General features: G+C 45.0%; 1 protein-coding gene across 2 annotated transcripts; it reads right to left on the bottom strand.

Annotated features, from left to right (window-relative positions):
• Nucleotides 1-1,264: 1,264 nt before the first annotated feature.
• Nucleotides 1,265-21,235, bottom strand: bves (blood vessel epicardial substance). Of its 2 annotated transcripts, none has more exons than XM_061758516.1 (8): nt 21,085-21,235; nt 19,915-20,161; nt 17,541-17,665; nt 16,970-17,157; nt 16,696-16,804; nt 9,978-10,145; nt 9,726-9,867; nt 1,265-1,662 (listed from the first exon to the last, which is right to left on the bottom strand). In XM_061758516.1, the coding sequence occupies exons 1-8, from the start codon at nt 21,181-21,183 to the stop codon at nt 1,532-1,534; spliced, it is 1,209 nt and encodes a 402-aa protein (XP_061614500.1). In that variant the 5' UTR covers nt 21,184-21,235; the 3' UTR covers nt 1,265-1,531. The 2 variants fall into 2 exon arrangements, with proteins under 2 accessions (XP_061614500.1, XP_061614501.1); XM_061758517.1 differs by having other exon boundaries at nt 16,970-17,049.
• Between the last annotated feature and the right edge of the window lie 646 nt (nt 21,236-21,881).

The raw sequence follows: 21,881 nt of genomic DNA, 5'->3' as shown, positions 1-21,881 counted from the left end.
AACCGTGTGTCCAAGATATGCGGCCGCAAGTCCGATGACACGACCATCGAACTGCGACCTAGGGTGTCCTGGTGCCAAGTGCACGTTTGGACACCCTTATGCTTGAATATGGTGTTCGTTATTGACAATCCCTGATGAGCACAGAAGTCCAATAAAAGAATATCACTCGGATTCTGATCGGGAGGGCTGTTCCTCCCAATCACGCCCTTCCAAGTGTTCACTATCATTGCCCATGTGAGCATTGAAGTCCCCCAGCAGAACAATGGAGTCCCCCGCGGTAGAACCCCAATGTAAAGGCCGGGGGGCAATAAGTATACCCACACCTGCTCGGCGCCTCTCACACAACTCCAGAGTGGAGGACTGGTACAAGAGCACCAGACGTGTGTGGAGGCGAGCCCAACTGTATCTTGTCGGAACTTCTAAACCACACACACCAACTCGGACTCCTTCCCTGCCAGAGAGGTGACATTCCACGTCCCGAGAACCAGCTTCTGTAGCCAGGGATCAGATCGCCAAGGTCCCCGCCTTCGGCCACTGCCCAGCTCACACTGCACCCGACCCCTATGGCCCCTCCCACAGGTGGTGAGCCCATGGGAAGGGGACCCACATTACCCTTTCTCACGTTTGTAAACATAATTTGTGATACCAATAACAATTTTCAAACAGGACACTGTGTAAACTGTAAAACCATAAGCGATTCCGGAATTTAGTGAGAATCATCCTGCATTTAAGCAGGAATCTATATGCATTTCATACAGTGACACCCTAAAAATGTTGTCAAGAAAGATTTCATCAAAATATATATTAACCTCAGTCAGCATATCTTAATATTTGATTACAAGTGTCAAAGACACTTTGCATATGAGAATATAAACTTGGTTTGCAAATGCGAAAAAATAACCATCCATCTCTCTGTCTGTCTGTCTATCTATCAATCTATCCATCTATCTATCTAAATAGAGCAATGATAAATAATTACAGCAGAGTTTACACCCCTTAATTTTTGTCTTGCTGAAATTTGCTAATTTTGAGGTGGTGGTCTTGTCTGATGCAAGTGAGCTACTACTGGTCACCCCATACACTGGGCCAATAATTACACAGACAACTAGAGACAGCGTTAGGTGTGGCTGTATGTTGAGCCCTGAGTCGAAACATACAAGTTACAAACTGCAAAGCCATAATGTTGTGTCGCAATGCCGCGAAACTCAGAACAGTTTGTTCACTGACAAATTTTTATAAAAAGTAGGCAGCTAATAAAATTCAATAAACTTGACTGGTTGTTTAATTTAACACTTGATGGGTGGGCAAGCACTCCAGAGACCCAAATATTACTAACAATTAAAAAGTCAAATTTTCACAATACAAAGAATAATGACATTGGATATTTAAAACAAATACATTTCAGCATAATGCTGCAAAAAATATGACTGGTCTAAACTATATTGTTCATCTTTTATATTTCTTGGATGTTCTTGGATGCTTGGATGTTTTTTGGTTTCTTAGAGGTATGTGTATGTTTGTTTCCTCCAGGTTAGACTTCCTCAGTGGATGTGCTCGACAGACGGCAGGACTTGGAGGGAGGAGAATCAACAAAAACATCATCCTCCATACCTTCCTCAATTGGCTTCATTTTTGTGGAGGCCTTGACACCTGGTGATTTTTCTAGATAGGAAACAACAGCACAAATATTCAGCAATTCGATATAAAAATGTATTTTGCACATTGTTGCAACACTTTGAGATCCTAGGCCAACACAAAACAAAACAACCCTTTGTCTACACAACAAATAATTCACATTTCAGTGGGATAATATCCACAGTGCTTCCTCCTCAAGATCCTAGAACATGGTGATGTGGATTCTATCAGACTATAAAAAGCAGGATGGGATTCCATTAACACAAACTGTTAAAAACATTACAATGTTAATAGCCTTTGTGCTAAACAAAAAGAGCCTCTCTTCACGACTAAAATCTTTTTGAAAGCCAACAATCCTCTGTGCTTTCTGACTGATTTAAGGTTTCTTTATCCTCGTGCGGACGGCAACCATGCTGACGTCACTGCGGCAGTTTGCCTTTATACTCGAGCGCAACCCATGCGCGCTGCAGTTCTCTTCCAAGTCAGGGGTGTCGCGACCGGTGGTATAGGCTATGACACCACAGGGTGGAGTTTTCTCTGCATTTTATGGCCATTTCCGGTAGCCGTTTTAACTTCACTTTCCGGAACAAGGAACAAAGCAACAACAACGGCGACCGTGGAACAGTATCTGCTAGAACAAATGGAACAAGATGACGAGATGATACGTTTAATTATACTGCAAAATCGATCAAGAATTCGACGGAGTAGGTGGTATGTGGAACAAAGGGAAACGCTGAGTACGTCATCACAGCAGGTGACTAAAACGAACACGAATCACGAGGGATGATCTCCGTGGCATTTTACGCCCAGCAACATTTTTTGCCGTGTCCGCGTCAAGTGCCGCCCAATGCGTCGATCACGTGATGCAATGCGGGCACTGTAGGCCACGCGAGCACGGGAGTACAAAGGGGTGAATATTTGGTAAGTGCATAAATCACTTCTGGCGTTTTGGTTCAACAAAAATACGATGCAGAGGTAAGAGATTAATTTATTGTTTTTATATAAGAGCTGCTAAGTGTCATGATCTATGCCCTGCAGTTCCTCCTTTGGAGCTTGGGTGGTGCTTTCTCTCTCTCTCTCTCAGCAATCAGCATCACCTTGGCCTGAGGTCCCTGCCTTTGGCGCCCAATGTCCTCGCCTGTCTTCAATCATCACTCATCACTGCCTGCATATATGCCTGTCAGTTCCAGGAAGCCGTCGCCTGAGTATTGACACTTGATTGTGATGCACCAGCCAACTCTCGTACCTCCAGGTTTTTGCTGTATACAAGTAACTATCTGACGACCTGCGTCTGTACTCAAGCGATTGTGTTCTTCCCATCGCCTCGCCGTCCGCTCCAGCCACGCCGAGCTCGCTGCCAGGGACGAACCCACCTCACTTAAGAACTTAATATCATTAGCCATCAAAGTTGACAACCGCTTCCGAGAGAGAGCTCGTGAGCGAGGAACAAAAACGCGCAGCATAACACCATCCACGGGCTCAGTGCCAGCAGCCTCTCCGCTGCACACTAAACCTCCTGCCACCTCCACTTCACCCCCCACTGGATGGGAGGAGCCTATGCAACTAGGCAAGACCCATTTAGACCCCCTGGAACGTCAGTGCCGCTTCACTCAGTGATTATGTATTTATTATGGACAGCCAGGTCACTTCAGAATCAGAATCAGAATCATCTTTATTTGCCAAGTATGTCCAAGACACAAGGAATTTGTCTCCGGTAGTTGGAGCCGCTCTAGTACAACAGACAGTCAATTTACAGAACACTTTGGAGACATAAAGACATTGACAAAAAACAATTGTGCAAAAAGATGCAGAGTCCTCTAGCACTTAGAGCAGTTCGAATGACTAATATTGCAATAGTCCGGTGCACTCAAGGAATGTATGCGGTTTAAAGTGACGAGTAGTGCGATAATCTGGGACAATGTTGGTTGTGCAAATGTTACAGATACTCCTCAATCAGTGTGCAAATGGAGCAGATGCTACTCTGGCATGAGTGGCCAGTATATGCAAATAGTGCAGCATGGCGAGACAACTACAGTGCACGAGTAATACATAATTGGCCCCACAGAAATGTGACAACGAACTCAAGTCAAAAAATTGCCAGCTTGTTGTAATGGAATTATAGGTTAGCTGTTTAAGAAGTTGATTGCAAGAGGGAAGAAGCTGTTGGAATGTCTACTAGTTCTAGTTTGCATTGATCGGTAGCGCCTACCTGAGGGAAGGAGCTGGAAAAGCTGGTGACCGGGTGCGGAGGGTCCGAGAGGATTTTGCACGCCCTTGTCTTAGTTCTGGCAGCGTGCAAGTCCTCAAGGGTGGGTAGGGGGGTACCGATAATCCTTTCAGCAGTTTTGATTGTCCGTTGCATTTGGAGTTTGTCCTTTTTTGTAGCAGCACCAAACCAGACTGTGATGGAAAAACACAGGACTGATTCGATGACCGCTGTGTAGAACTGTCTCAGCAGCTCCGGTGGCAGGCCGTGCTTTCTCAGAAGCCGCAGGAAGTACATCCTCTGCTGGGCCTTTTTGAGGACGAGTTGATGTTGGTCGCCCACTTCAGGTCCTGAGAGATTGTAATTCCCAGGAACTTGAAGGTCTCGACGGTTGACACAAGGCAGCTGGACAACGTGAGGGGCAGCTGTGGCGAAGGATGCCTCCTGAAGTCCACGATCATCTCTACAGTCTTGCGCGTGTTCAGCTCCAGCTTGTGTCGGCCGCACCACAGCTCCAGCCGCTCCGCTTCCTGTCGATATGCAGACTCGTCACCGTCCTTGATGAGGCCGATGACAGTGGTGTCATCTGCAAACTTCCGGAGTTTGACAGTCGGGTTCGCTGAGGTGCAGTCGTTCGTGTAGAGAGAGAAAAGCAGCGGAGAGAGGACACAACCTTGGGGCGCCCCAGTGCTGATGCTGCGTGTGGATGAGGTGGCCTCCCCCAGCCTGACCTGCTGTGTCCTGCCTGTCAGAAAGCTGTAAATCCACTGGCAGATGGCAGGTGAGACGCTGAGCTGGAGAAGCTTGGATGAAAGGAGTTCAGGGATGATGGTGTTGAACGCTGAGCTGAAGTCCACGAACAGGATCCTCGCGTAGGTCCCTGCACTGTCGAGGTGTTCGAGGATGAAGTGCAGTCCCATGTTGACTGCATCATCCGCAGACCTGTTCGCTTGGTAGGCAAACTGCAGGGGGTCCAGCAGGGGACCTGTGACACTCTTGAGGTGGTCCAGCACGAGACGTTCAAAGGACTTCATGACCACAGATGTCAAAGCGACAGGCCTGTAGACATTCAGACCCGAGTTTTTTGGGGACTGGAATGATGGTGGAGCGTTTGAAACAGGATGGAACTTCGCACAGTTCCAGAAATCTATTGAAGATCTGAGTGAAGACTGGAGCGAGCTGGTCTCCGCAGACTTTGAGGCAGGATGGAGACACATGGTCCGGGCCTGCCGCTTTGTTAATCTTTTGTTGTTTGAAGATGCGTCTCACATCCTGTTCATGGATGGTTAACGCAGAAGTCAGAGGTGTGATTGTGGTCGCGGGTGCGGCCGGGTGGGTGAGTGGTGTGAAACTGTCCTTTTCAAATCTGCAGTAGAAGGTATTCAAGTCATTGGCTAGTGTGCTATTGTTCTCAGCTTGGGGGGATCGTCGCTTGTAATTAGTCAGCGATTGGAATGCATGCCAGACTGATTTAGAGTCGTTTGCGCTAAACTTATTTTCCAACTTTGCTGCATAGATCCTCTTTGCAATGTTAATTTCTTTAGTCAGCTGGTTTCTAGCTCGCTTATACAGGGCCCTGTCCCCTCTCTGATATGCGTCCTCCTTAGCTTGGCGAAGCTGCTTAAGTTTAGCAGTGAACCAGGGCTTGTTGTTGTTGAATGTGCGAAATGATTTTGTTGGTACACAAACCTCTTCACAGAAACTGATATAGGATGTGACAGTGTCCGTATATTCATCCAGGCTGCCAGCTGAATTTTCAAAGACACTCCAGTCTGTGCAGTCTAAACAGCTTTGAAGTTCCATCTTTGCTTCATTGGTCCACTTTTTCACTGTTTTCACTGTAGGCTTCGCGCATTTAAGTTCTTGCCTGTACGTCGGTATTAAGTGAATTAAACAGTGATCAGACGAGCCCAGGGCTGCACGAGTTATAGCACGGTATGCGTTTTTTACCGTAGTGTAGCAGTGGTCTATAGTATTATTTTCCCTGGTAGGACAGTCGATGTGCTGCTTGTATTTAGGGAGTTCGTGGTTGAGTTTAGCTTTGTTAAAGTCCCCGAGAATAATGAGGGGTGAGTCCGGGTGTTTTTTTTTTCAATTTCGTTGACTTGTTTGGCGAGCGTTAGCAGTGCGGCGATCGTGTTAGCTCGAGGCGGTATGTTGACTCCAGCCAGTATGAACGATGCGAACTCACGTGGCGAGTAGAATGGTTTACATTTTAAAAATAGCGACTCCAAATGCGGGCTGCAGTGTGTGCTGAGCTCCGTGACGTACGTACACCATTTTTCGTTGATATAGAGGCATATCCCGCCGCCCTTTGTTTTCCCCGATGATTCCATGTCGCGGTCCGCTCGATGAATGTGGAAGCCGGGAAGCATGACGGCGCCATCGGGTACAGCATCGCAAAGCCAGGTCTCCATGAAGCACATGGCCGCGGAACGTCCGAAGTCTTTACTGGTCTTTAACAGAAGATGAAGCTCGTCCATTTTGTTGTGTAGGGAGCGTACGTTCGCGAGGTGGATCGACGGGAACGCCAATCTGTGTACTCTCTTGCGGAGTTTCACCTGAATGCCGGCCCGTTTCCCTCTGTGGCGCCGCTTCCGTCTCCATGCGCCGAAAACCGCGGACGCCGCTCCGGTGAGTAACTCGGGGAAAAAACTGAGCGGATTTGCGAAAGTTGGTGACAGAAAGTCCGGAGTCGCCTCCTTGATGGTTAGCAGGTCTCCCCTTGTGTAAGTGAGTCGTGTAAGGTAGGCACTGGTAGGCGCCATCTTGGTCTTCACAGCCAATTGCGCCATAACTTCAAAGGACCGGGCTCACCACGACCCGAGAGCGCCGTGGTGAGCCAAACCAACACCTCCCCAAGCTCTCCCTCCTGTATGACCATTCCCACTTTTATTCGTGGTCCTGTTCGCAACACACCAGTCACAGCTCTCATTGACTCCGGCGCAGGTGACAATTTTATTCATGAGGGCTTGGCGTGTCAGCTCCAGTTTCCCCTCGAGCGCCTCCCATTCCCTAAGAAGGTTCCAAGCAATCATCAATTGGGCTATTCCTTCCACCCGCAAAGAGCTTCAAAGTTTCCTAGGTTTCGCCAACTTCTATCGTCGATTCATCCGTGACTACAGCAAGGTTGCCGTTCCTCTCACCAGTCTCACCTCCACCAGCTCCCCATTCCATTGGACCCTTGCCGCATTGCAAGCATTCAAACACCTCAAGGAACTGCTCACCAGTGCCCCCGTCCTGCAACACCCCGACACTTCCCTCCAGTTCGTGGTGGAGGTTGAGGCTTCTGTGACGGGGGTGGGAGCTGTCCTCTCCCAGCGGGACCCGGTGTTCCAAAAACTACATCCCTGTGCGTCCGAACGGAATTATTACGTAGGGAATCGTGAGCTGCTAGCCATCGTCTGGGCCCTGGAGGAGTAGAGGCACTGGTTGGAGGCGACCGCTTCGCCCTTTATTATATGGACTGACCACAAGAACCTGGCTTATCTCCATTCCGCCAAGCGGCTTAAACCCCCAGCAAGCTCGTTGGGCCTTATTTCTCAGCCGTTTCAATTTATGCCTCTGCTTCCGCCCTGGTTCCTGCAACGACTCCAGAGGGGGGCCCTGGTGACATTTATATAAAAAATAAATGTACCCCCCCCAAAAAAAATCTACTTTACCAAGGACTAACTGAATGAATATGCTATTACAAAGTGCAATTATGGATTGCAATTTAATGGAAGCAAATATAGTTAATGCATAAAACGCAATAACATTAGGCTGTAGGTATCGACTTTTCATTTGAAAATCCCCGTCAATGCAACGAATTGTCATGGGCGGCTATACGTGTCCGTTGTTATGCTCGTGCATGGTCAGAAACTGCAAAGAACTGGACAGTTGTGATTTACCTCTCTATTAACTTATTTTTATTTTATTTTTTTTACTGTGTTCAAGCCAAACGAAAAGTTGAAGTCAAGGCAGCCTCTACAACGATTGTTAAAGTGGCACGAAGTAGACCCAAAAAAATGTCATGGAAATTCGACGCACCACCGAGAAAACTAATGTGAACAAGACCGTCAAATTTGAATGAATAATAAAAAATTAAAAAAAACACTAATTATATAAAATCAGGTTTCAAAACTTGAGTAATAAGGGCCGCCTCTCAGCTGTCTGGGCGTGTCGAAATGGATGCGCCAAAAGGAATCAAAAATACTGAGGGGGTGATCGCTTATAAGATGCAAAATCATGTTCGGAGGTTCAACTTCAAAATTGAGTAGTTATTGTTGGTGACATAATGTCACAGTTGAACACGGCACGCTAGGGGGAAGCCCAGGTAGTGAGACAGTCGGCACTGCCCCATTCACTAGTATCAAGTTACCGCCGAAGCCATGTTGTCTCTGGTGAAAGTTTACAAAACTATCCGTCATAAAATGCAACTGCAGTCGGCTGGCGATGTTGATGTTCAGCTTGCCATCTGCGTGTCTTTAAAAAGTCAATCCATCGCTTTTTTTATTTCCAACGAAATCCAACGAAGACGCATTTTCGGGCTGAAGTCATCGTTAGCTTGCTAACTGCAAGGTGGAGGGGTAAATGGGCCTAGTAATGGATGCTAAGCACAGCTAACTCACAAATGAGCAGCCTTTGTACTTATATAGTGGGGGAGGGAACTCGCGCTAGAAATTATACACCCCAGGACCCAATGTCATGGGGATGTGTTTTAGCCTGGCCCACAAAATCAGGAAAATTCAAATGGTGAAAAAGATGCTTAAACTATATCTCAACAATTTAGCACTCATTTGTTCTTGAAGTCTTTGCATATGTTTTCAGCACTTCAAACATCCATCCATCCATCCATTTTTTTTACCGCTTATCCTCACTAGGGTCACGGGCTGCTGGAGCCTATCCCAGTTATCTTCGGCCGGGAGGCGGGGTACACCCAGAACCGGTCGCCAGCCAATCGCAGGGCACATAGAGACAAACAACCATTCACACTCACATTCACACCTACGGGCAATTTAGAGTCTTCAATTAACATACCACGCATGTTTTTGGGATGTGGGAGGAAACCGGAGTGCCCGGAGAAAACCCACCCAGGCACGGGGAGAACATGCAAACTCCACACCGGCGGGGCCGGGATTTGAACCCCGGTCCCTAGAACTGTGAGGCAGATGTGCTAACTAGTCATTCACCGTGTATGTATTTAGAAACAAAACACGGATTTCTGCTTGCAGTCCCTTTCATAGTTTCTTACAGTGACACCCACCTCTCCGCGAACGTGCTGACAGGGCCAACTTCAAAATAAAAGCTTCCTATATTACCACATTGGACATCAATGCCATTTTAAGCTTTCATTTTCAAATTGGCCACAAAGCACGGTGACCGCCCTTAATGAAGCTTTAACCATGCGTTCGCCCTCTGGTGGCTGGCTGACTAGGTTGCGGGCACTGCTGCAAATGAAGCACTTTTCAAATGCAGCAGTGCCCGCATTTTAAATGCAAAAATCACAGTATTTTAAATGCAAAAAAATCATAGACAATCAGGCTCATTTAATCATGGCAGCCAAAATCATGATCACAATTAAAATTCTATTAATTGTGCTGCCCTAGGTCATATGCCAGAAATAGCCAAGTCATAAGTAAAGAAAATAAGCACTAAGTAACGAGAAAAAAGAACAAGATTATGGATATTTCTTTTTTTTTTTTTTTAAGGAAAAACAAATGAATTAATGATTTAACGAAATATAAATTCTGAAGATAATCAGGGCAAACCTTTGGCAAATATTAGTATTTAATTATGTATCCATTATTAATTGAAAAACTTATAAAAAATATATACTGTATATATTTCGAGAAGGATAGCTTCGATTAGCCATATGGTTGTTGACCCATAAACTGTGACTTACGGAGAGAGGAGCCAGGAGAACCTCCTCTGACGATCTGATTAAGGACATCATCACTGTCACTGGTGCTGGCCATGCTGTTCCGCATTTGCATCATAGATAGCTGCGAGCAGAGACTGGGCTGGCGGTCCATCTTCTTCACTGCCTGGGAACCAACAACAAAATCAGTTAACAATCTGCAAGACAAATACTAACCATAAGAATTGTTAAATTGTTGTAATGTTGCCATTATCTTCTAAATAATATTGCGCTGACCTTGTCACTGAGGGTGGGGTCATTGAGAGAGTAGAGCTTGTTGGTAATGTCTTTACCAATGAGGTACCTGAACACCTCATTAAGGAAGGTATCTGACTCCAGGAAGTAGGTGAGTCTCTCTCGAGACCAGCACAGGAATTTACAGTTCTCCTCTGCCATAATGGTTATCTATTAGTCATAAGAAAATAAGGACAGAGCACATAAAATGGTGGACCTAATAATAATTTAGGTGGAGATAGAAAGACAAATCAGACAATGAGCCTCATTGACCAATAGTTATTATGAACACATTTGCTCTTTAGCACATACAGCGTTTACAAGAAGAAAGTGTAAGTATAGTTTGAAAAAAACAGTTTTTCATTTTTTTTAAAGTTTCTTTTAAAGAACATTTGCGATTGAGCAGTAGTAGAAGTAGAAGTATTGTTTTTTTTTTGCAAGGATATGTCAGACTGTGTTTGTTAGTCTGTGTGTGTTTGTGTGTGTGTATATATATTCATTCATCTTCCGTTCCGCTTACCAGATATATATATATGGTATATAGTTCCAAGATGGCGCCTACCAGTGTGGTCGCCTCGGTAACGCGCTCTCTAGTATTGTTTTTGTTTTTGTGTTTTTCGTCCGTCTTTGGAGACCTTACACGACTCACTCACACAAGGGGAGACCTGCTAACCATCAAGGAGGCTACTCCAGACTTTCTGTCACCAACTTTTGCAAATCCGCTCAGTTTTTTCCCCGAGTTACTCACCGGAGCGGCGTCCGCGGTTTTCGGCGCATGGAGACGGAAGCGGCGCCATAGAGGGAAACGAGCCGGCATTCAGGTGAAACTCCGCAAGAGAGGACACAGATTGGCGTTCCCGTCGATCCACCTCGCGAATGTACGCTCCCTACCCAACAAAATGGACGAGCTTCATCTTCTGTTAAAGACCAGTAAAGACTTCGGACGTTCCGCGGCCATGTGCTTCACGGAGACCTGGCTTTGCGACGCTGTACCTGTGCCGTCATGCTTCCCGGCTTCCACATTCATCGAGCGGACCGCGACATGGAATCGTCGGGGAAAACAAAAGGCGGCAGGATATGCCTCTATATCAACGAAAAATGGTGTACGGACGTCACGGAGCTCAGCACACAGTGCAGCCCGCATTTGGAGTCGCTATTTTTAAACTGTAAATCATTCTACTCGCCACGTGAGTTCGCATCATTCATACTGGCTGGAGTCTACATAACGCCTCAAGCTAACACGAACGCCGCACTGCTAACGCTCGCCGAACAAGTCAACGAAATTGAAAAAAAAAACACCCGGACTCACCCCTCATTATTCTCGGGGACTTTAACAAAGCTAAACTCAACCACGAATTCCCTAAATACAAGCAGCACATCGACTGTCCTACCACGGAAAATAATACTTTAGACCACTGCTACACTACGGTAAAAAACACATACCGTGCTATACCTCGTGCAGCCCTGGGCTCGTCTGATCACTACTTAATTCACTTAATACCGACGTACAGGCAAGAACTTAAATGCGCGAAGCCTCCAGTGAAAAAGTGGACCAATGAAGCCAAGATGGAACTTCAAAGCTGTTTAGACTGCCCAGACTGGAGTGTCTTTGAAAATTCAGCTGGCAGCCTGGATGAATATACGGACACTGTTACATCCTATATGAGTTTCTGTGAAGATGTGTGTGTACCAACAAAATCATTTCGCACATTCAACAACAACAAGCCGTAGTTCACTGCTAAACTTAAGCAGCTTCGCCAAGCTAAGGGGGACGCATATCAAAGCGGGGACAGGGCCCTGTATAATCGAGCTAGAAACCAGCTGACTAAAGAAATTAACATTGCAAAGAGGAACTATGCAGCAAAGTTTGAAAATCAGTTTAGCGCAAACGACTCTAAATCAGTCTGGCATGCATTCCAATTGCTGACTAATTACAAGCGACGATCCCCCCAAGCTGAGAACAATAGCACACTAGCCAACGACTTGAATACCTTCTACTGCAGATTTGAAAAGGAAAGTTTCACACCACACACCCATCCGGCCGCACCCCGACCACAATCACACCTCTGACTTCTGCGTTAACCATCCATGAACAGGATGTGAGACGCATCTTCAAACAACAAAAGATTAACAAAGCGGCAGGCCCGGACCATGTGTCCCCATCCTGCCTCAAAGTCTGCGTGGACCAGCTTGCTCCAGTCTTCACTCAGATCTTCAATAGATCTCTGGAACTGTGCGAAGTTCCATCCTGTTTCAAACGCTCCACCATCATTCCAGTCCCCAAGAAACCTGCAATCTCGGGTCTGAATGACTGCAGGCCTGTCACTTCGTCTCGTGCTGGACCACCTCAAGAGTGTCACAGGTCCCCTGCTGGACCCCCTGCAGTTTGCCTACCAAGCGAACAGGTCTGCGGATGATGCAGTCAACATGGGACTGCACTTCATCCTCGAACACCTCGACAGTGCAGGGACCTACGCGAGGATCCTGTTCGTGGACTTCAGCTCAGCGTTCAACACCATCATCCCTGAACTCCTTTCATCCAAGCTTCTCCAGCTCAGCGTCTCACCTGCCATCTGCCAGTGGATTTACAGCTTTCTGACGGTCAGGACACAGCAGGTCAGGCTGGGGGAGGCCACCTCATCCACACGCAGCATCAGCACTGGGGCGCCCCAAGGTTGTGTCCTCTCTCCGCTGCTCTTCTCTCTCTACACAAACGACTGCACCTCAGCGAACCCGACTGTCAAACTCCTGAAGTTTGCAGATGACACCACTGTCATCGGCCTCATCAAGGACGGTGACGAGTCTGCATATCGACAGGAAGCGGAGCGGCTGGAGCTGTGGTGCGGCCGACACAACCTGGAGCTGAACACGCTCAAGACTGCATGTAAGCAGCAAGGCCGAAAACCAACATTGAATACCCGTGACCTTTGATCCCTCAGATTGCACTGCATCAAAAACCAACATCAATGTGTCAAGGATATAACCACGTAGGCCTCAAGAACACTTCAGAAAACTAATGTCAATAAATACAGTTTGGCGCTACTTGAAACTCTACTATGCAAAGCAAAACCCATTTATCAACAACACCCAGAAACGCTGCCGGCTTCTCTGGGCTGAGGCTTAACCTTTGTCATGATCACTGATACATCACGAGGTGAAATCTTGCGAGGAGCCAGAGATAGAGGGAGATTGACAGTCATTTTATGTTTATTCCATTTTCTAATTACTGCACCAACTGTTGTCTCCTCTTCAATGCAGCCCTATGGGGGGCACAAGTCAGTGCAAACTGTAGGACGGTCCCAAGCCCGGATAAATGCAGAGGGTTGCGTCAGGAAGGGCATCCGGCTTAAAACTTTGCCAAACAAAGTTCATTGGAGCGTTCATCCAAATAATTCCATACCGGATCAGTCGTGGCCCGAGTTAACAACGTCCGCCACCGGCGCCGTCAACCTGCAGGGCGCCGTTGGAAATTCAGCTACTGTGGGTCAAAGTCAAAGAAGAAGAAGAGGTGGAAAGTGGGTTCTTTGGCAGAAAGAGAAGAGGAAAGCACAGAGCCGAGAACTGAATGTGGGGACTTTGAATGTTGGGACGATGACAGGAAAATCTCGGGAGTTGGTTGACACGATGATTAGGAGAAAGTTTCATATATTGTGTGTCCAGGAGAGCAGGCAGTAAGGCTAGAAGTTGAGGGGCAGGGTTTAAATTATTTTACCATGATGTAGATGGGAAGAGAAATGGAGTCCGGGTTATTTTAAAAGAAGAGTTGGCTAAGAATGTCTTGGAGGTGAAAAGAGTGATCAGATCGAGTGATGAGGCTGAAACTTGAAATTGAGGGTGTTATGTATAATGTGATTAGTGGCTATGCCCCACAGGTAGGATGTGACCTAGAGGTGAAAGAGAAATTCTGGAAGGAGCTAGACGAAGTAGTTCTGAGCATCCCAGACAGAGAGAGAGTCGTAATTGGTGCAGATTGTAATGGACATGTTGGTGAAGGTAATAGGACTGATGAAGAAGTGATGGGTACGGCATCCAGGAAAGGAACTTAGAGGGACAGATGGTGGTAGACTTTGCAACAAGGATGCAAATGGCTGTAGTGAACACTTTTTTCCAGAAGAGGCACGAACATAGGGTGACCTACAAGAGCGGAGGTAGAAGCACGCAGGTGGATTACATCTTGTGCAGACGATGTAATCTGAAGGAGGTTACCAACTGTAAGGTCGTGGTAGGGGAGAGTGTGGCTAGACAGCATAGGATGGTGGTGTGTAAGATGACTCTGGTGGTGGGGAGGAAGATTAGGAACACAAGGGCAGAGAAGAGAACCATGTGGTGGAAGCTGAGACAGGACGAGTGTTGTGTAGCTTTTCGGGAAGAGGTGAGACAGGCTCTCGGTGGACGGGAGGAGCTCCCAGAAGACTGGACCACTGCAGCCAAGGTGATTAGAGAGGCAGGCAGGAGAGTGCTTGGTGTATCTTCTGGCAGGAAAGGAGAGAAGGAGACTTGGTGGTGGAACCTCACAGTACAGGAAATCATACAAGGAAAAAGGTTAGCTAAGAAGTGGAACACTGAGAGGACCGAGGAGAGGCGAAAGGAATACATTGAGATGCGACACAGGGCAAAGGTAGAGGTGGCAAAGGCCAAACAAGAGGCATATGATGACATGTATGGCAAGTTGGACACTAAAGAAGGAGAAAAGGATCTATACAGGCTGGCCAGACAGAGGGATTAGAGATGGGAAGGATGTGCAGCAGGTTAGGGTTATTACGGATAGAGATAGAAATATGTTGACTGGTGCCAGCAGTGTGCTAGCAAGATGGAAAGAATACTTCGAGGAGTTGATGAATGAGGAAAATGAGAGAGAAGGGAGAGTAGAAGAGGCAAGTGTGGTGGACCAGGAAGTGACAATGATTAGTAAGGGGGAACTTAGAAAGGCATTAAAGAGGATGAAAAATGGAAAGGCAGTTGGTCCTGATGACATTCCTGTGGAGGTATGGAAGCATCTAGGAGAGGTGGCTGTGGAGTTTTTGACCAGCTTGTTCAATAGAATTCTAGCACGTGAGAAGATGCCTGAGGAATGGAGGAAAAGTGTACTGGTGCCCATTTTATGAACAAAGGTGATGTGCAGAGCTGTGGGAACTATAGAGGAATAAAGTTGATGAGCCACACAAAGAAGTTATGGGAAAGAGTAGTGGAGGCTAGACTCAGGACAGAAGTGAGTATTTGTGAGCAACAGTATGGTTTCATGCCTAGAAAGAGTACCACAGATGCATTATTTGCCTTGAGGATGTTGATGGAAAAGTACAGAGAACGTCAGAAGGAGCTACATTGTGTCTTTGTAGATCTAGAGAAATCCTATGACAGAGTACCCAGAGAGGAACTGTGGTACTGCATGCGGAAGTCTGGAGTGCCAGAGAAGTATGTTAGAATAATACAGGACATGTACGAGGGCAGCAGAAAAGCGGTGAGGTGTGCTGTAGGTGTGACAGACGAATTTCAGGTGGACGTGGGACTGCATCAGGGTGAAGCCCTGAGCCCCTTCCTTTTTGCAGTGGTGATGGATAGGCTGACAGATGAGGTTAGACTGGAATCCCCGTGGACCATGATGTTTGCAGATGACATTGTGATCTGCAGTGAAAGCAGGGAGCAGCTGGAGGAACAGTGAGAAAGATGGAGGCATGCACTGAAAAGCAGAGGAATGAAGATTAGCCGAAGTAAGACAGAATATATGCGCATGAATGAGAGGGGTGGTGAGGGAAGAGTGAGGCTACAGGGAGAAGAGATAGCAAGGGTATAGGACTTTAAATACTTGGGGTCAACCGTCCAAAGCAATGGTGAGTGTGGTCAGGAAGTGAAGAAACGGGTCCAAGCAGGTTTGAACGGGTGGAGGAAGGTGTCAGGTGTGTTTGTGACAGAAGAGTCTCTGCTAGGATGAAGGGCAAAGTTTATAAAACAGTAGTGAGGCCAGCCATGATGTACGGATTAGAGACAGTGGCACTGAAGAGACAACAGGAAGCAGAGTTGGAGGTGGCGGAAATGAAGATGTTGAGGTTCGCTCTCGGAGTGATCAGGTTGGATAAAATTAGAAATGAGCTCATCAGAGGGACAGCCAAGGTTCGATGTTTTGGAGACAAAGTTAGAGAGAGCAGACTTTGATGGTTTGGACACGTCCAGAGGAGAAATAGTGAGTATATTGGTAGAAGGATGATGAAGATGGAGCTGCCAGGCAAGAGAGCTAGAGGAAGACCAAAGAGAAGGTTGATGGATGTCGTGAGGGAAGACATGGCAGTTGGTGTTCGAGAGGAGGATGCAGGAGATAGGCTTACATGGAAAAGGATGACGCGCTGTGGTGACCCCGAACGGGACAAGCCGAAAGGAAAAGAAGAAGTCTCCTCTTCACCCACCCTCTTGCAGCCCATTTCAGCCTTGTTGAGGTCTACAATCTAGTCCTTAATGTCCTTAGACATAATGTTTTTTTAGTCTTTCCCATGATAGAGAGGTTTTATATATATATATGATGTGTTTTTTACACTAAGTGTGGTCTTTTATACTACATTAAGTGTGGTCTTAGACTTAAAGGTGAAAGTTGTTTCCTGACAGTTTAATAATTCTTTTAGATTAACTTTCTTTAAAATGATAAAAAATTTAAATATGTTATTGGTTAATAAGGCCCATCTGTTTTGACTTATTTATATATATCATATCTACATTTTTATAAAATTAATACCTGGAACTTCTCTCCTCTGTGCATTAAAGTGGATCGAAACTCTGGAGAATCAATGAAGGCATTGGTGTAGATGTTGTGAAGAAAATGTCCTCGGTAGGACACTTTCATCCTGTTGCACAGAAATTTAGAAGTCAGAATGACTGCTAATACAAAAAAAAGTCAGACCAAAACAATAATCATAAATATATTGAAACATATTCTCTTTCTTAACTAATGTTTGGCCATCTGATTCTGATTAAGAAACCCAGTAACATAGTCATGAAACAGAACATACTTTCCTTTGAGAAGAATGCTGAGTCGTTCGTCCACAGAGGTCTTGTCTTCTGCAGCATAGGCCTGCCCTTTCTTTATCGTCTGTATGGTGCAGAACTGGCCCGTGAGTCTCTGAAACAGCGCCTCATTCACACGCAGGGGCTCAAACATCCTCTTATACACCGACCTCAGATCCCTGTCAATCTTAATCTGACAGAGCAGACAGTATTAATTTATTCCTTGCATAACAAGCTGTTATTAAATTGACATAAAAATACAGTATATTAGCTGGTCTATTCAAAACACACCTAGAGTTGAGAAAAGCACAATGGCTTAAGAGGAAAGGTCTCATATTGTACTGTAAATTCCTGCTCTGATTCTGTCAGTTTGCTGTGGGCCCATTACGTCCCCCAAATGCCCGAGAGGTACTTTTCTATTTTATCAAACTTGCATCCCATTACTACAAGGCAGAACCAAATCAAGGAGGATATGTAACCTTCTTCCTCAGACAATGCAAAGACTGGAGCCTCAGCATAAATAAAGACACACAACCCACCCCAAATGACGTTAGTTACCAGAAATACATAACTCACCGGCCTACGTTTGTACAAGAGAAACAACAAGTGCATGAAGTTGACCACCAGGAAAACCACGTTCCAAACCATCACATCCATGTTACACCTGTACAATGTTGCCCAAGCAATGAAGAAGCCACATCCTGACAGGGTACAAAAAAATGAGAAACACAAACAGCTTAATGACAGAATACATTTACATACAAAATACCTATACAAAATATATAGTGCTTCGAAAAAGTATTCCTCCCCTTCTCAGATTCTTATATTTTTGCATTGTTTTCCCACTTTAATGTTTAACATTAGAGTTAAAAAAAAAAAAGTAAATATCAGAAAGACAACCCAAATAAACATTAAATTCAGTTTTTAAATAGTGAATTTATTTATTTCGGGAAAAAAATTTCAAAGCTACCTGGCCCTGTAAGGAAAAGTAATTGTCCCTCTTGTTAAAATATAAACTAACTGTGGCTAATCAAAATATTTGAAAAGCTGAGTTTGTTTTTACTGACCACACCGAAGCCTGATTACCTTCAGACCTGTTCAATCAAAAAATCACTTAAATAGAACCTCCGACAAAATTAAGTTGGCCAAAACATTTCTAAAACCTGGAAGAAATTGCCACGATACAAACAAATTCAAGAGCAACAAACCACAGTGAGCAATGAAGAACACATGGAACAGTGGTAAACCTTTGCAGGAGTGGTCAGCTTTACAAAATTACTCCAAGAGCACAGCGATGACTCATCCAAGAGGTCACAAAGGAATCCAGGACAACATCTAACGAACTGCCTCAGTTTAGGTCAGTGGTCATGACTCAACAAGAAGAAGGAGAATGAGCAAAAATGGCATCCACAGAAGAGTTCCAAGACGAAAACCACTGCTAACCAAAAAGGACATTAAGGTTCATCATCCATCCATCCATCCATTTTCTGAGCCGCTTCTCCTCACTCAGGTCGCGGGCGTGCTGGAGCCTATCCCAGCTCTCATCGGGCAGGAGGCGGGGTTCACCCTGAACTGGTTGCCAGGCAATCGCAGGGCACATAGAAACAAACAACCATTCGCACTCACAGTCATGCCTACGGGCAATTTAGAGTCTCCAATTAATGCATGTTTTTGGGGTGTGGGAGGAAACCGGAGTGCCCGGAGAAAACCCACGCAGGCGCAGGGAGAACATGCAAACTCCACACAGGCAGGGACGGGGATTGAACCCCGCACCTCAGAACTGTGAGGCTGACGCTCTAACCAGTCGGCCACCGTGCCGCCAAGGTTCATCATACTTTTGAAAAAAACAAAACAAAAAACATCTGAGTGATTCCCAAGACTTTCGGGAGAATATGGACTGACGAGATTAAAGCTGAACTTTTTGGAAGGTGTGTGTCGAGATATATATGCTGTAAATGTAACACAGCATTTCAGAAAAAAATACCAGCAGTCAAACATGGTGGTGTTAGTGTGATGGTCTGGGGCTGTTTTTTCCTTCAGGACCTGGACGACTTGCTGTGATTGATGGAACCATGAAGTCTGCTCTGTACCAGAAAATCCTGAAGGAGAATGTTCAGCCATCAGTTTGTGACTTGATTTCTGCAGCAGGACAATGGTCCAAAACACACCAGCAAGTCAACTTCTGAATGGCTAAATAAAAAATAAGGTTTTGAATCCGATTGAAATGCTGTGGCATGACCTTAAAATGGCTGTTCTTGCTAGAAAACCCTCCACTGTGGCTGAATTAAAAAAATCCTGCAAGGAAGAGTGGGCCAAAATATCTTCACAGAGATGTGAAAGACTCATTGCCAGTTATATAAAACGCTTGATTTCATTTGTTGCTGCTGAGGGTGGCCCAACCAGTTATTAGGTTTCTGGGGCCTTCACTTTTTCACACAGGGCCAGGTAGCTTTTAAAATATTTTTTTGTACTTCATAAATAAAATCACTATTTAAAAACAGCATTTTATATTTACTTGGGTGATCTTTGTCTCATGTTAACATTTGTTTGGTGATGTTAAACATTAGAATGGGGGAACTGCAAAAAATGAAATAAAAAAAGGTTGGCAAATACTTTATGTTCTCTTTCTCTTACTTGACCCCGTTTCCTTGTTCAATCCCTCTGAGACATGGCTCTTTGAATAGACTATAAATAAATGACCGTTTACAACCACATTTCCCATGAATCTTGCAGCTTCCTGTCTCCCGTCTAATTCCAAGTGGAATATAAACATGTAAATACATTTTCATTCCACCATTATCTTCTTCCTAAATTTCTTGTTTGTTGGACCTTCACACAAGGAAGGGACCATAATTTTCATGCAAATCTTGAAAAAAAAATACAACTACGACAGCTTCCAGCTGTAGTATAAAAGTAAGAATACCACGAGAATGTGGCGCTCCAGACAGACCTGTCACGAGAAGAAGGCGAAGTAGAATCATGTGCAGACCAAGCATGGTGGGGATGAGCAGGCCCAGCATCAGAGACATGTTCCCCAAGTGGAAGAGAACATGGTGGGCCTGCTCCCACTCCTGACAAGTGGTACCATTGGGCTCCACAGATGAGAATACAGGGATGGCAGAGTGGAATGAGGGTGGGGCTGTCAAGAGGAGGGGGCGGGACAGTTCAGGGGTAGAGGACATCCTGTACAGGGTCACCTTGGAGAAGGGGCAAAAACAAGCCAGTGGAAGATTAAAAATGATTCAGGGTTTAACAATTGGGCATCGTTGTCACAGTGCATTTCGTTTCAAATATCTTTTAAAAGGGAATTGTGTTCTCATGGTATCAAGAATGGGCAGGAAATAATGTATTTCATAATGTTCACTACAAACAGTGGTTGCTGATTTAAACACACACTGATGAAAACAAAGAAAAGCAAAAGTTGCTGGTGTAAGCATTTCAATTACAGTTGCTTTGCAGTGGATGGGCTGCTGTCAACATTTGCATCTTTTTCTGCACTAAGAAGTACAGTGTACAGTTAGTTGATCATGATTCTCAACTGTTGATCATATGGCCCTTAGAAACTAAACAGTGAAATTACATTGCAGCAAGAACTTGAAAAAGCATTTTCCACCTGTGTAATGTAATGTTAATGAAAAAGAAGTCATTTTAAACGAGTAAACTTGGCTCAAAAAGCAAGTTATACACAGTATATATCTTTAAGTGCAGTTTAACATCCATGTTTGAAATGCTTTAGGACTGATGTATATTGGATTGGTTTAAAAAGTACACTCCTTTCGTTCAGTTAAATTATTATTTGCACGGACAGCCTAGTGTACTGTATGTGCAGGAAGCGCCAATATAAACATTTGTCATTCTCTGTTAAAAGGAAATATTCATTGAACATGTGATTACAGAATAGTGTTTGTATCTTTTTCCAAAGATGGACAACAGTAATTTCCTGGCATTGTCGTTATTAGATGCTGAATGATTATCTTAGCTGCGACTGATGTGCTCCAGCACTGGACGGGGTTGCTTTTAAAAATAGACGCCCACATGCTCAGTCTCCATAGTGGAATTTCTCACACCTCCAACTTTCCGAGTTGTTGCTGAGAATATTAATACAGTATTTGTTACTTACCAAGTCAGCGACAGCCACTGGATTTTTTTGGGAGGAACAAAGATGGAGGAAAGACTTCTTTGAAAGAGTGTCGTATAAGAAGGGTGAGCTGCAGAGCATAGGCTGAACACTCAGATGGGTGTGTGGAAGCGAGGGGGGGGGGGGGGGGCGGGGGTGCCTGGTGTCTGCATGATGTACGTCGCACATTCCACGGGGTTGACAGGCAGAGACTAAAATGGACAAGGAGCGCACCAGCAATGACTGGGAACTTCAACAGAGGGAGCCAGAATACATTTGAAGGTTATTTTTTGTAAAATTTGTTGACTGCATCATTAGACGGTTCTCCGTTAGAAAATCACGCTCCTCAACATACTGGCATAATATACTGTACTATATAGTATATTACTCTGTAGCATTATTGTTATCAATAATTTTCACATTGATGTTTTAATCAATTTTACTTCATGATGCTGGGTGTGTAATACAAGTAAATTTGTTAAGCAAATGTATTATATTATTTGGAAATAATAGACGCATTTAAAAAAAATATATATATTTGTACCAAATTTTATACTGCATGCATTGTATGACTGTTTCCATTGCGTAGTAGGTATTAACTGAATAATGATATTTGGGACTTTCTTAGTTATTTATCATTTAACAGATTATAAAATGCATTCAAACAGGGATATTTTGAAACCCCCTTGGGGTTCAAGCAAGGACCATTAAGGCCCACCAAAAGTAGTTATGGCGAGATGAAGCTTCATGAAGCATCGTAACACTCCGGCCATTGGTTCGAGTAATGGTCTATTTCTCGA

The sequence above is a fragment of the Phyllopteryx taeniolatus genome, chromosome 20 (genome assembly GCF_024500385.1).
Source record: "Phyllopteryx taeniolatus isolate TA_2022b chromosome 20, UOR_Ptae_1.2, whole genome shotgun sequence".
NCBI classification, from domain to species: domain Eukaryota; kingdom Metazoa; phylum Chordata; class Actinopteri; order Syngnathiformes; family Syngnathidae; genus Phyllopteryx; species Phyllopteryx taeniolatus.
Note: the sequence above shows the minus strand (reverse complement) of the source record. Positions and strands in the feature narration are given on the sequence as shown.

What these genes read in the sequence shown, in the direction of transcription:
- bves (XM_061758516.1), bottom strand. Translation starts at nt 21,183, where the DNA reads ATGCTCTGCAGCTCACCCTTCTTATACGACACTCTTTCAAAGAAGTCT. An exon ending in TCTTGTACAAACGTAGGCCG is followed by an intron (nt 17,158 to 17,540) that starts GTGAGTTATGTA and finishes CTGCTCTGTCAG; the next exon opens with ATTAAGATTGACAGGGATCT. An exon ending in ACAGAGGAGAGAAGTTCCAG is followed by an intron (nt 10,146 to 16,695) that starts GTATTAATTTTA and finishes TATGACTAATAG; the next exon opens with ATAACCATTATGGCAGAGGA.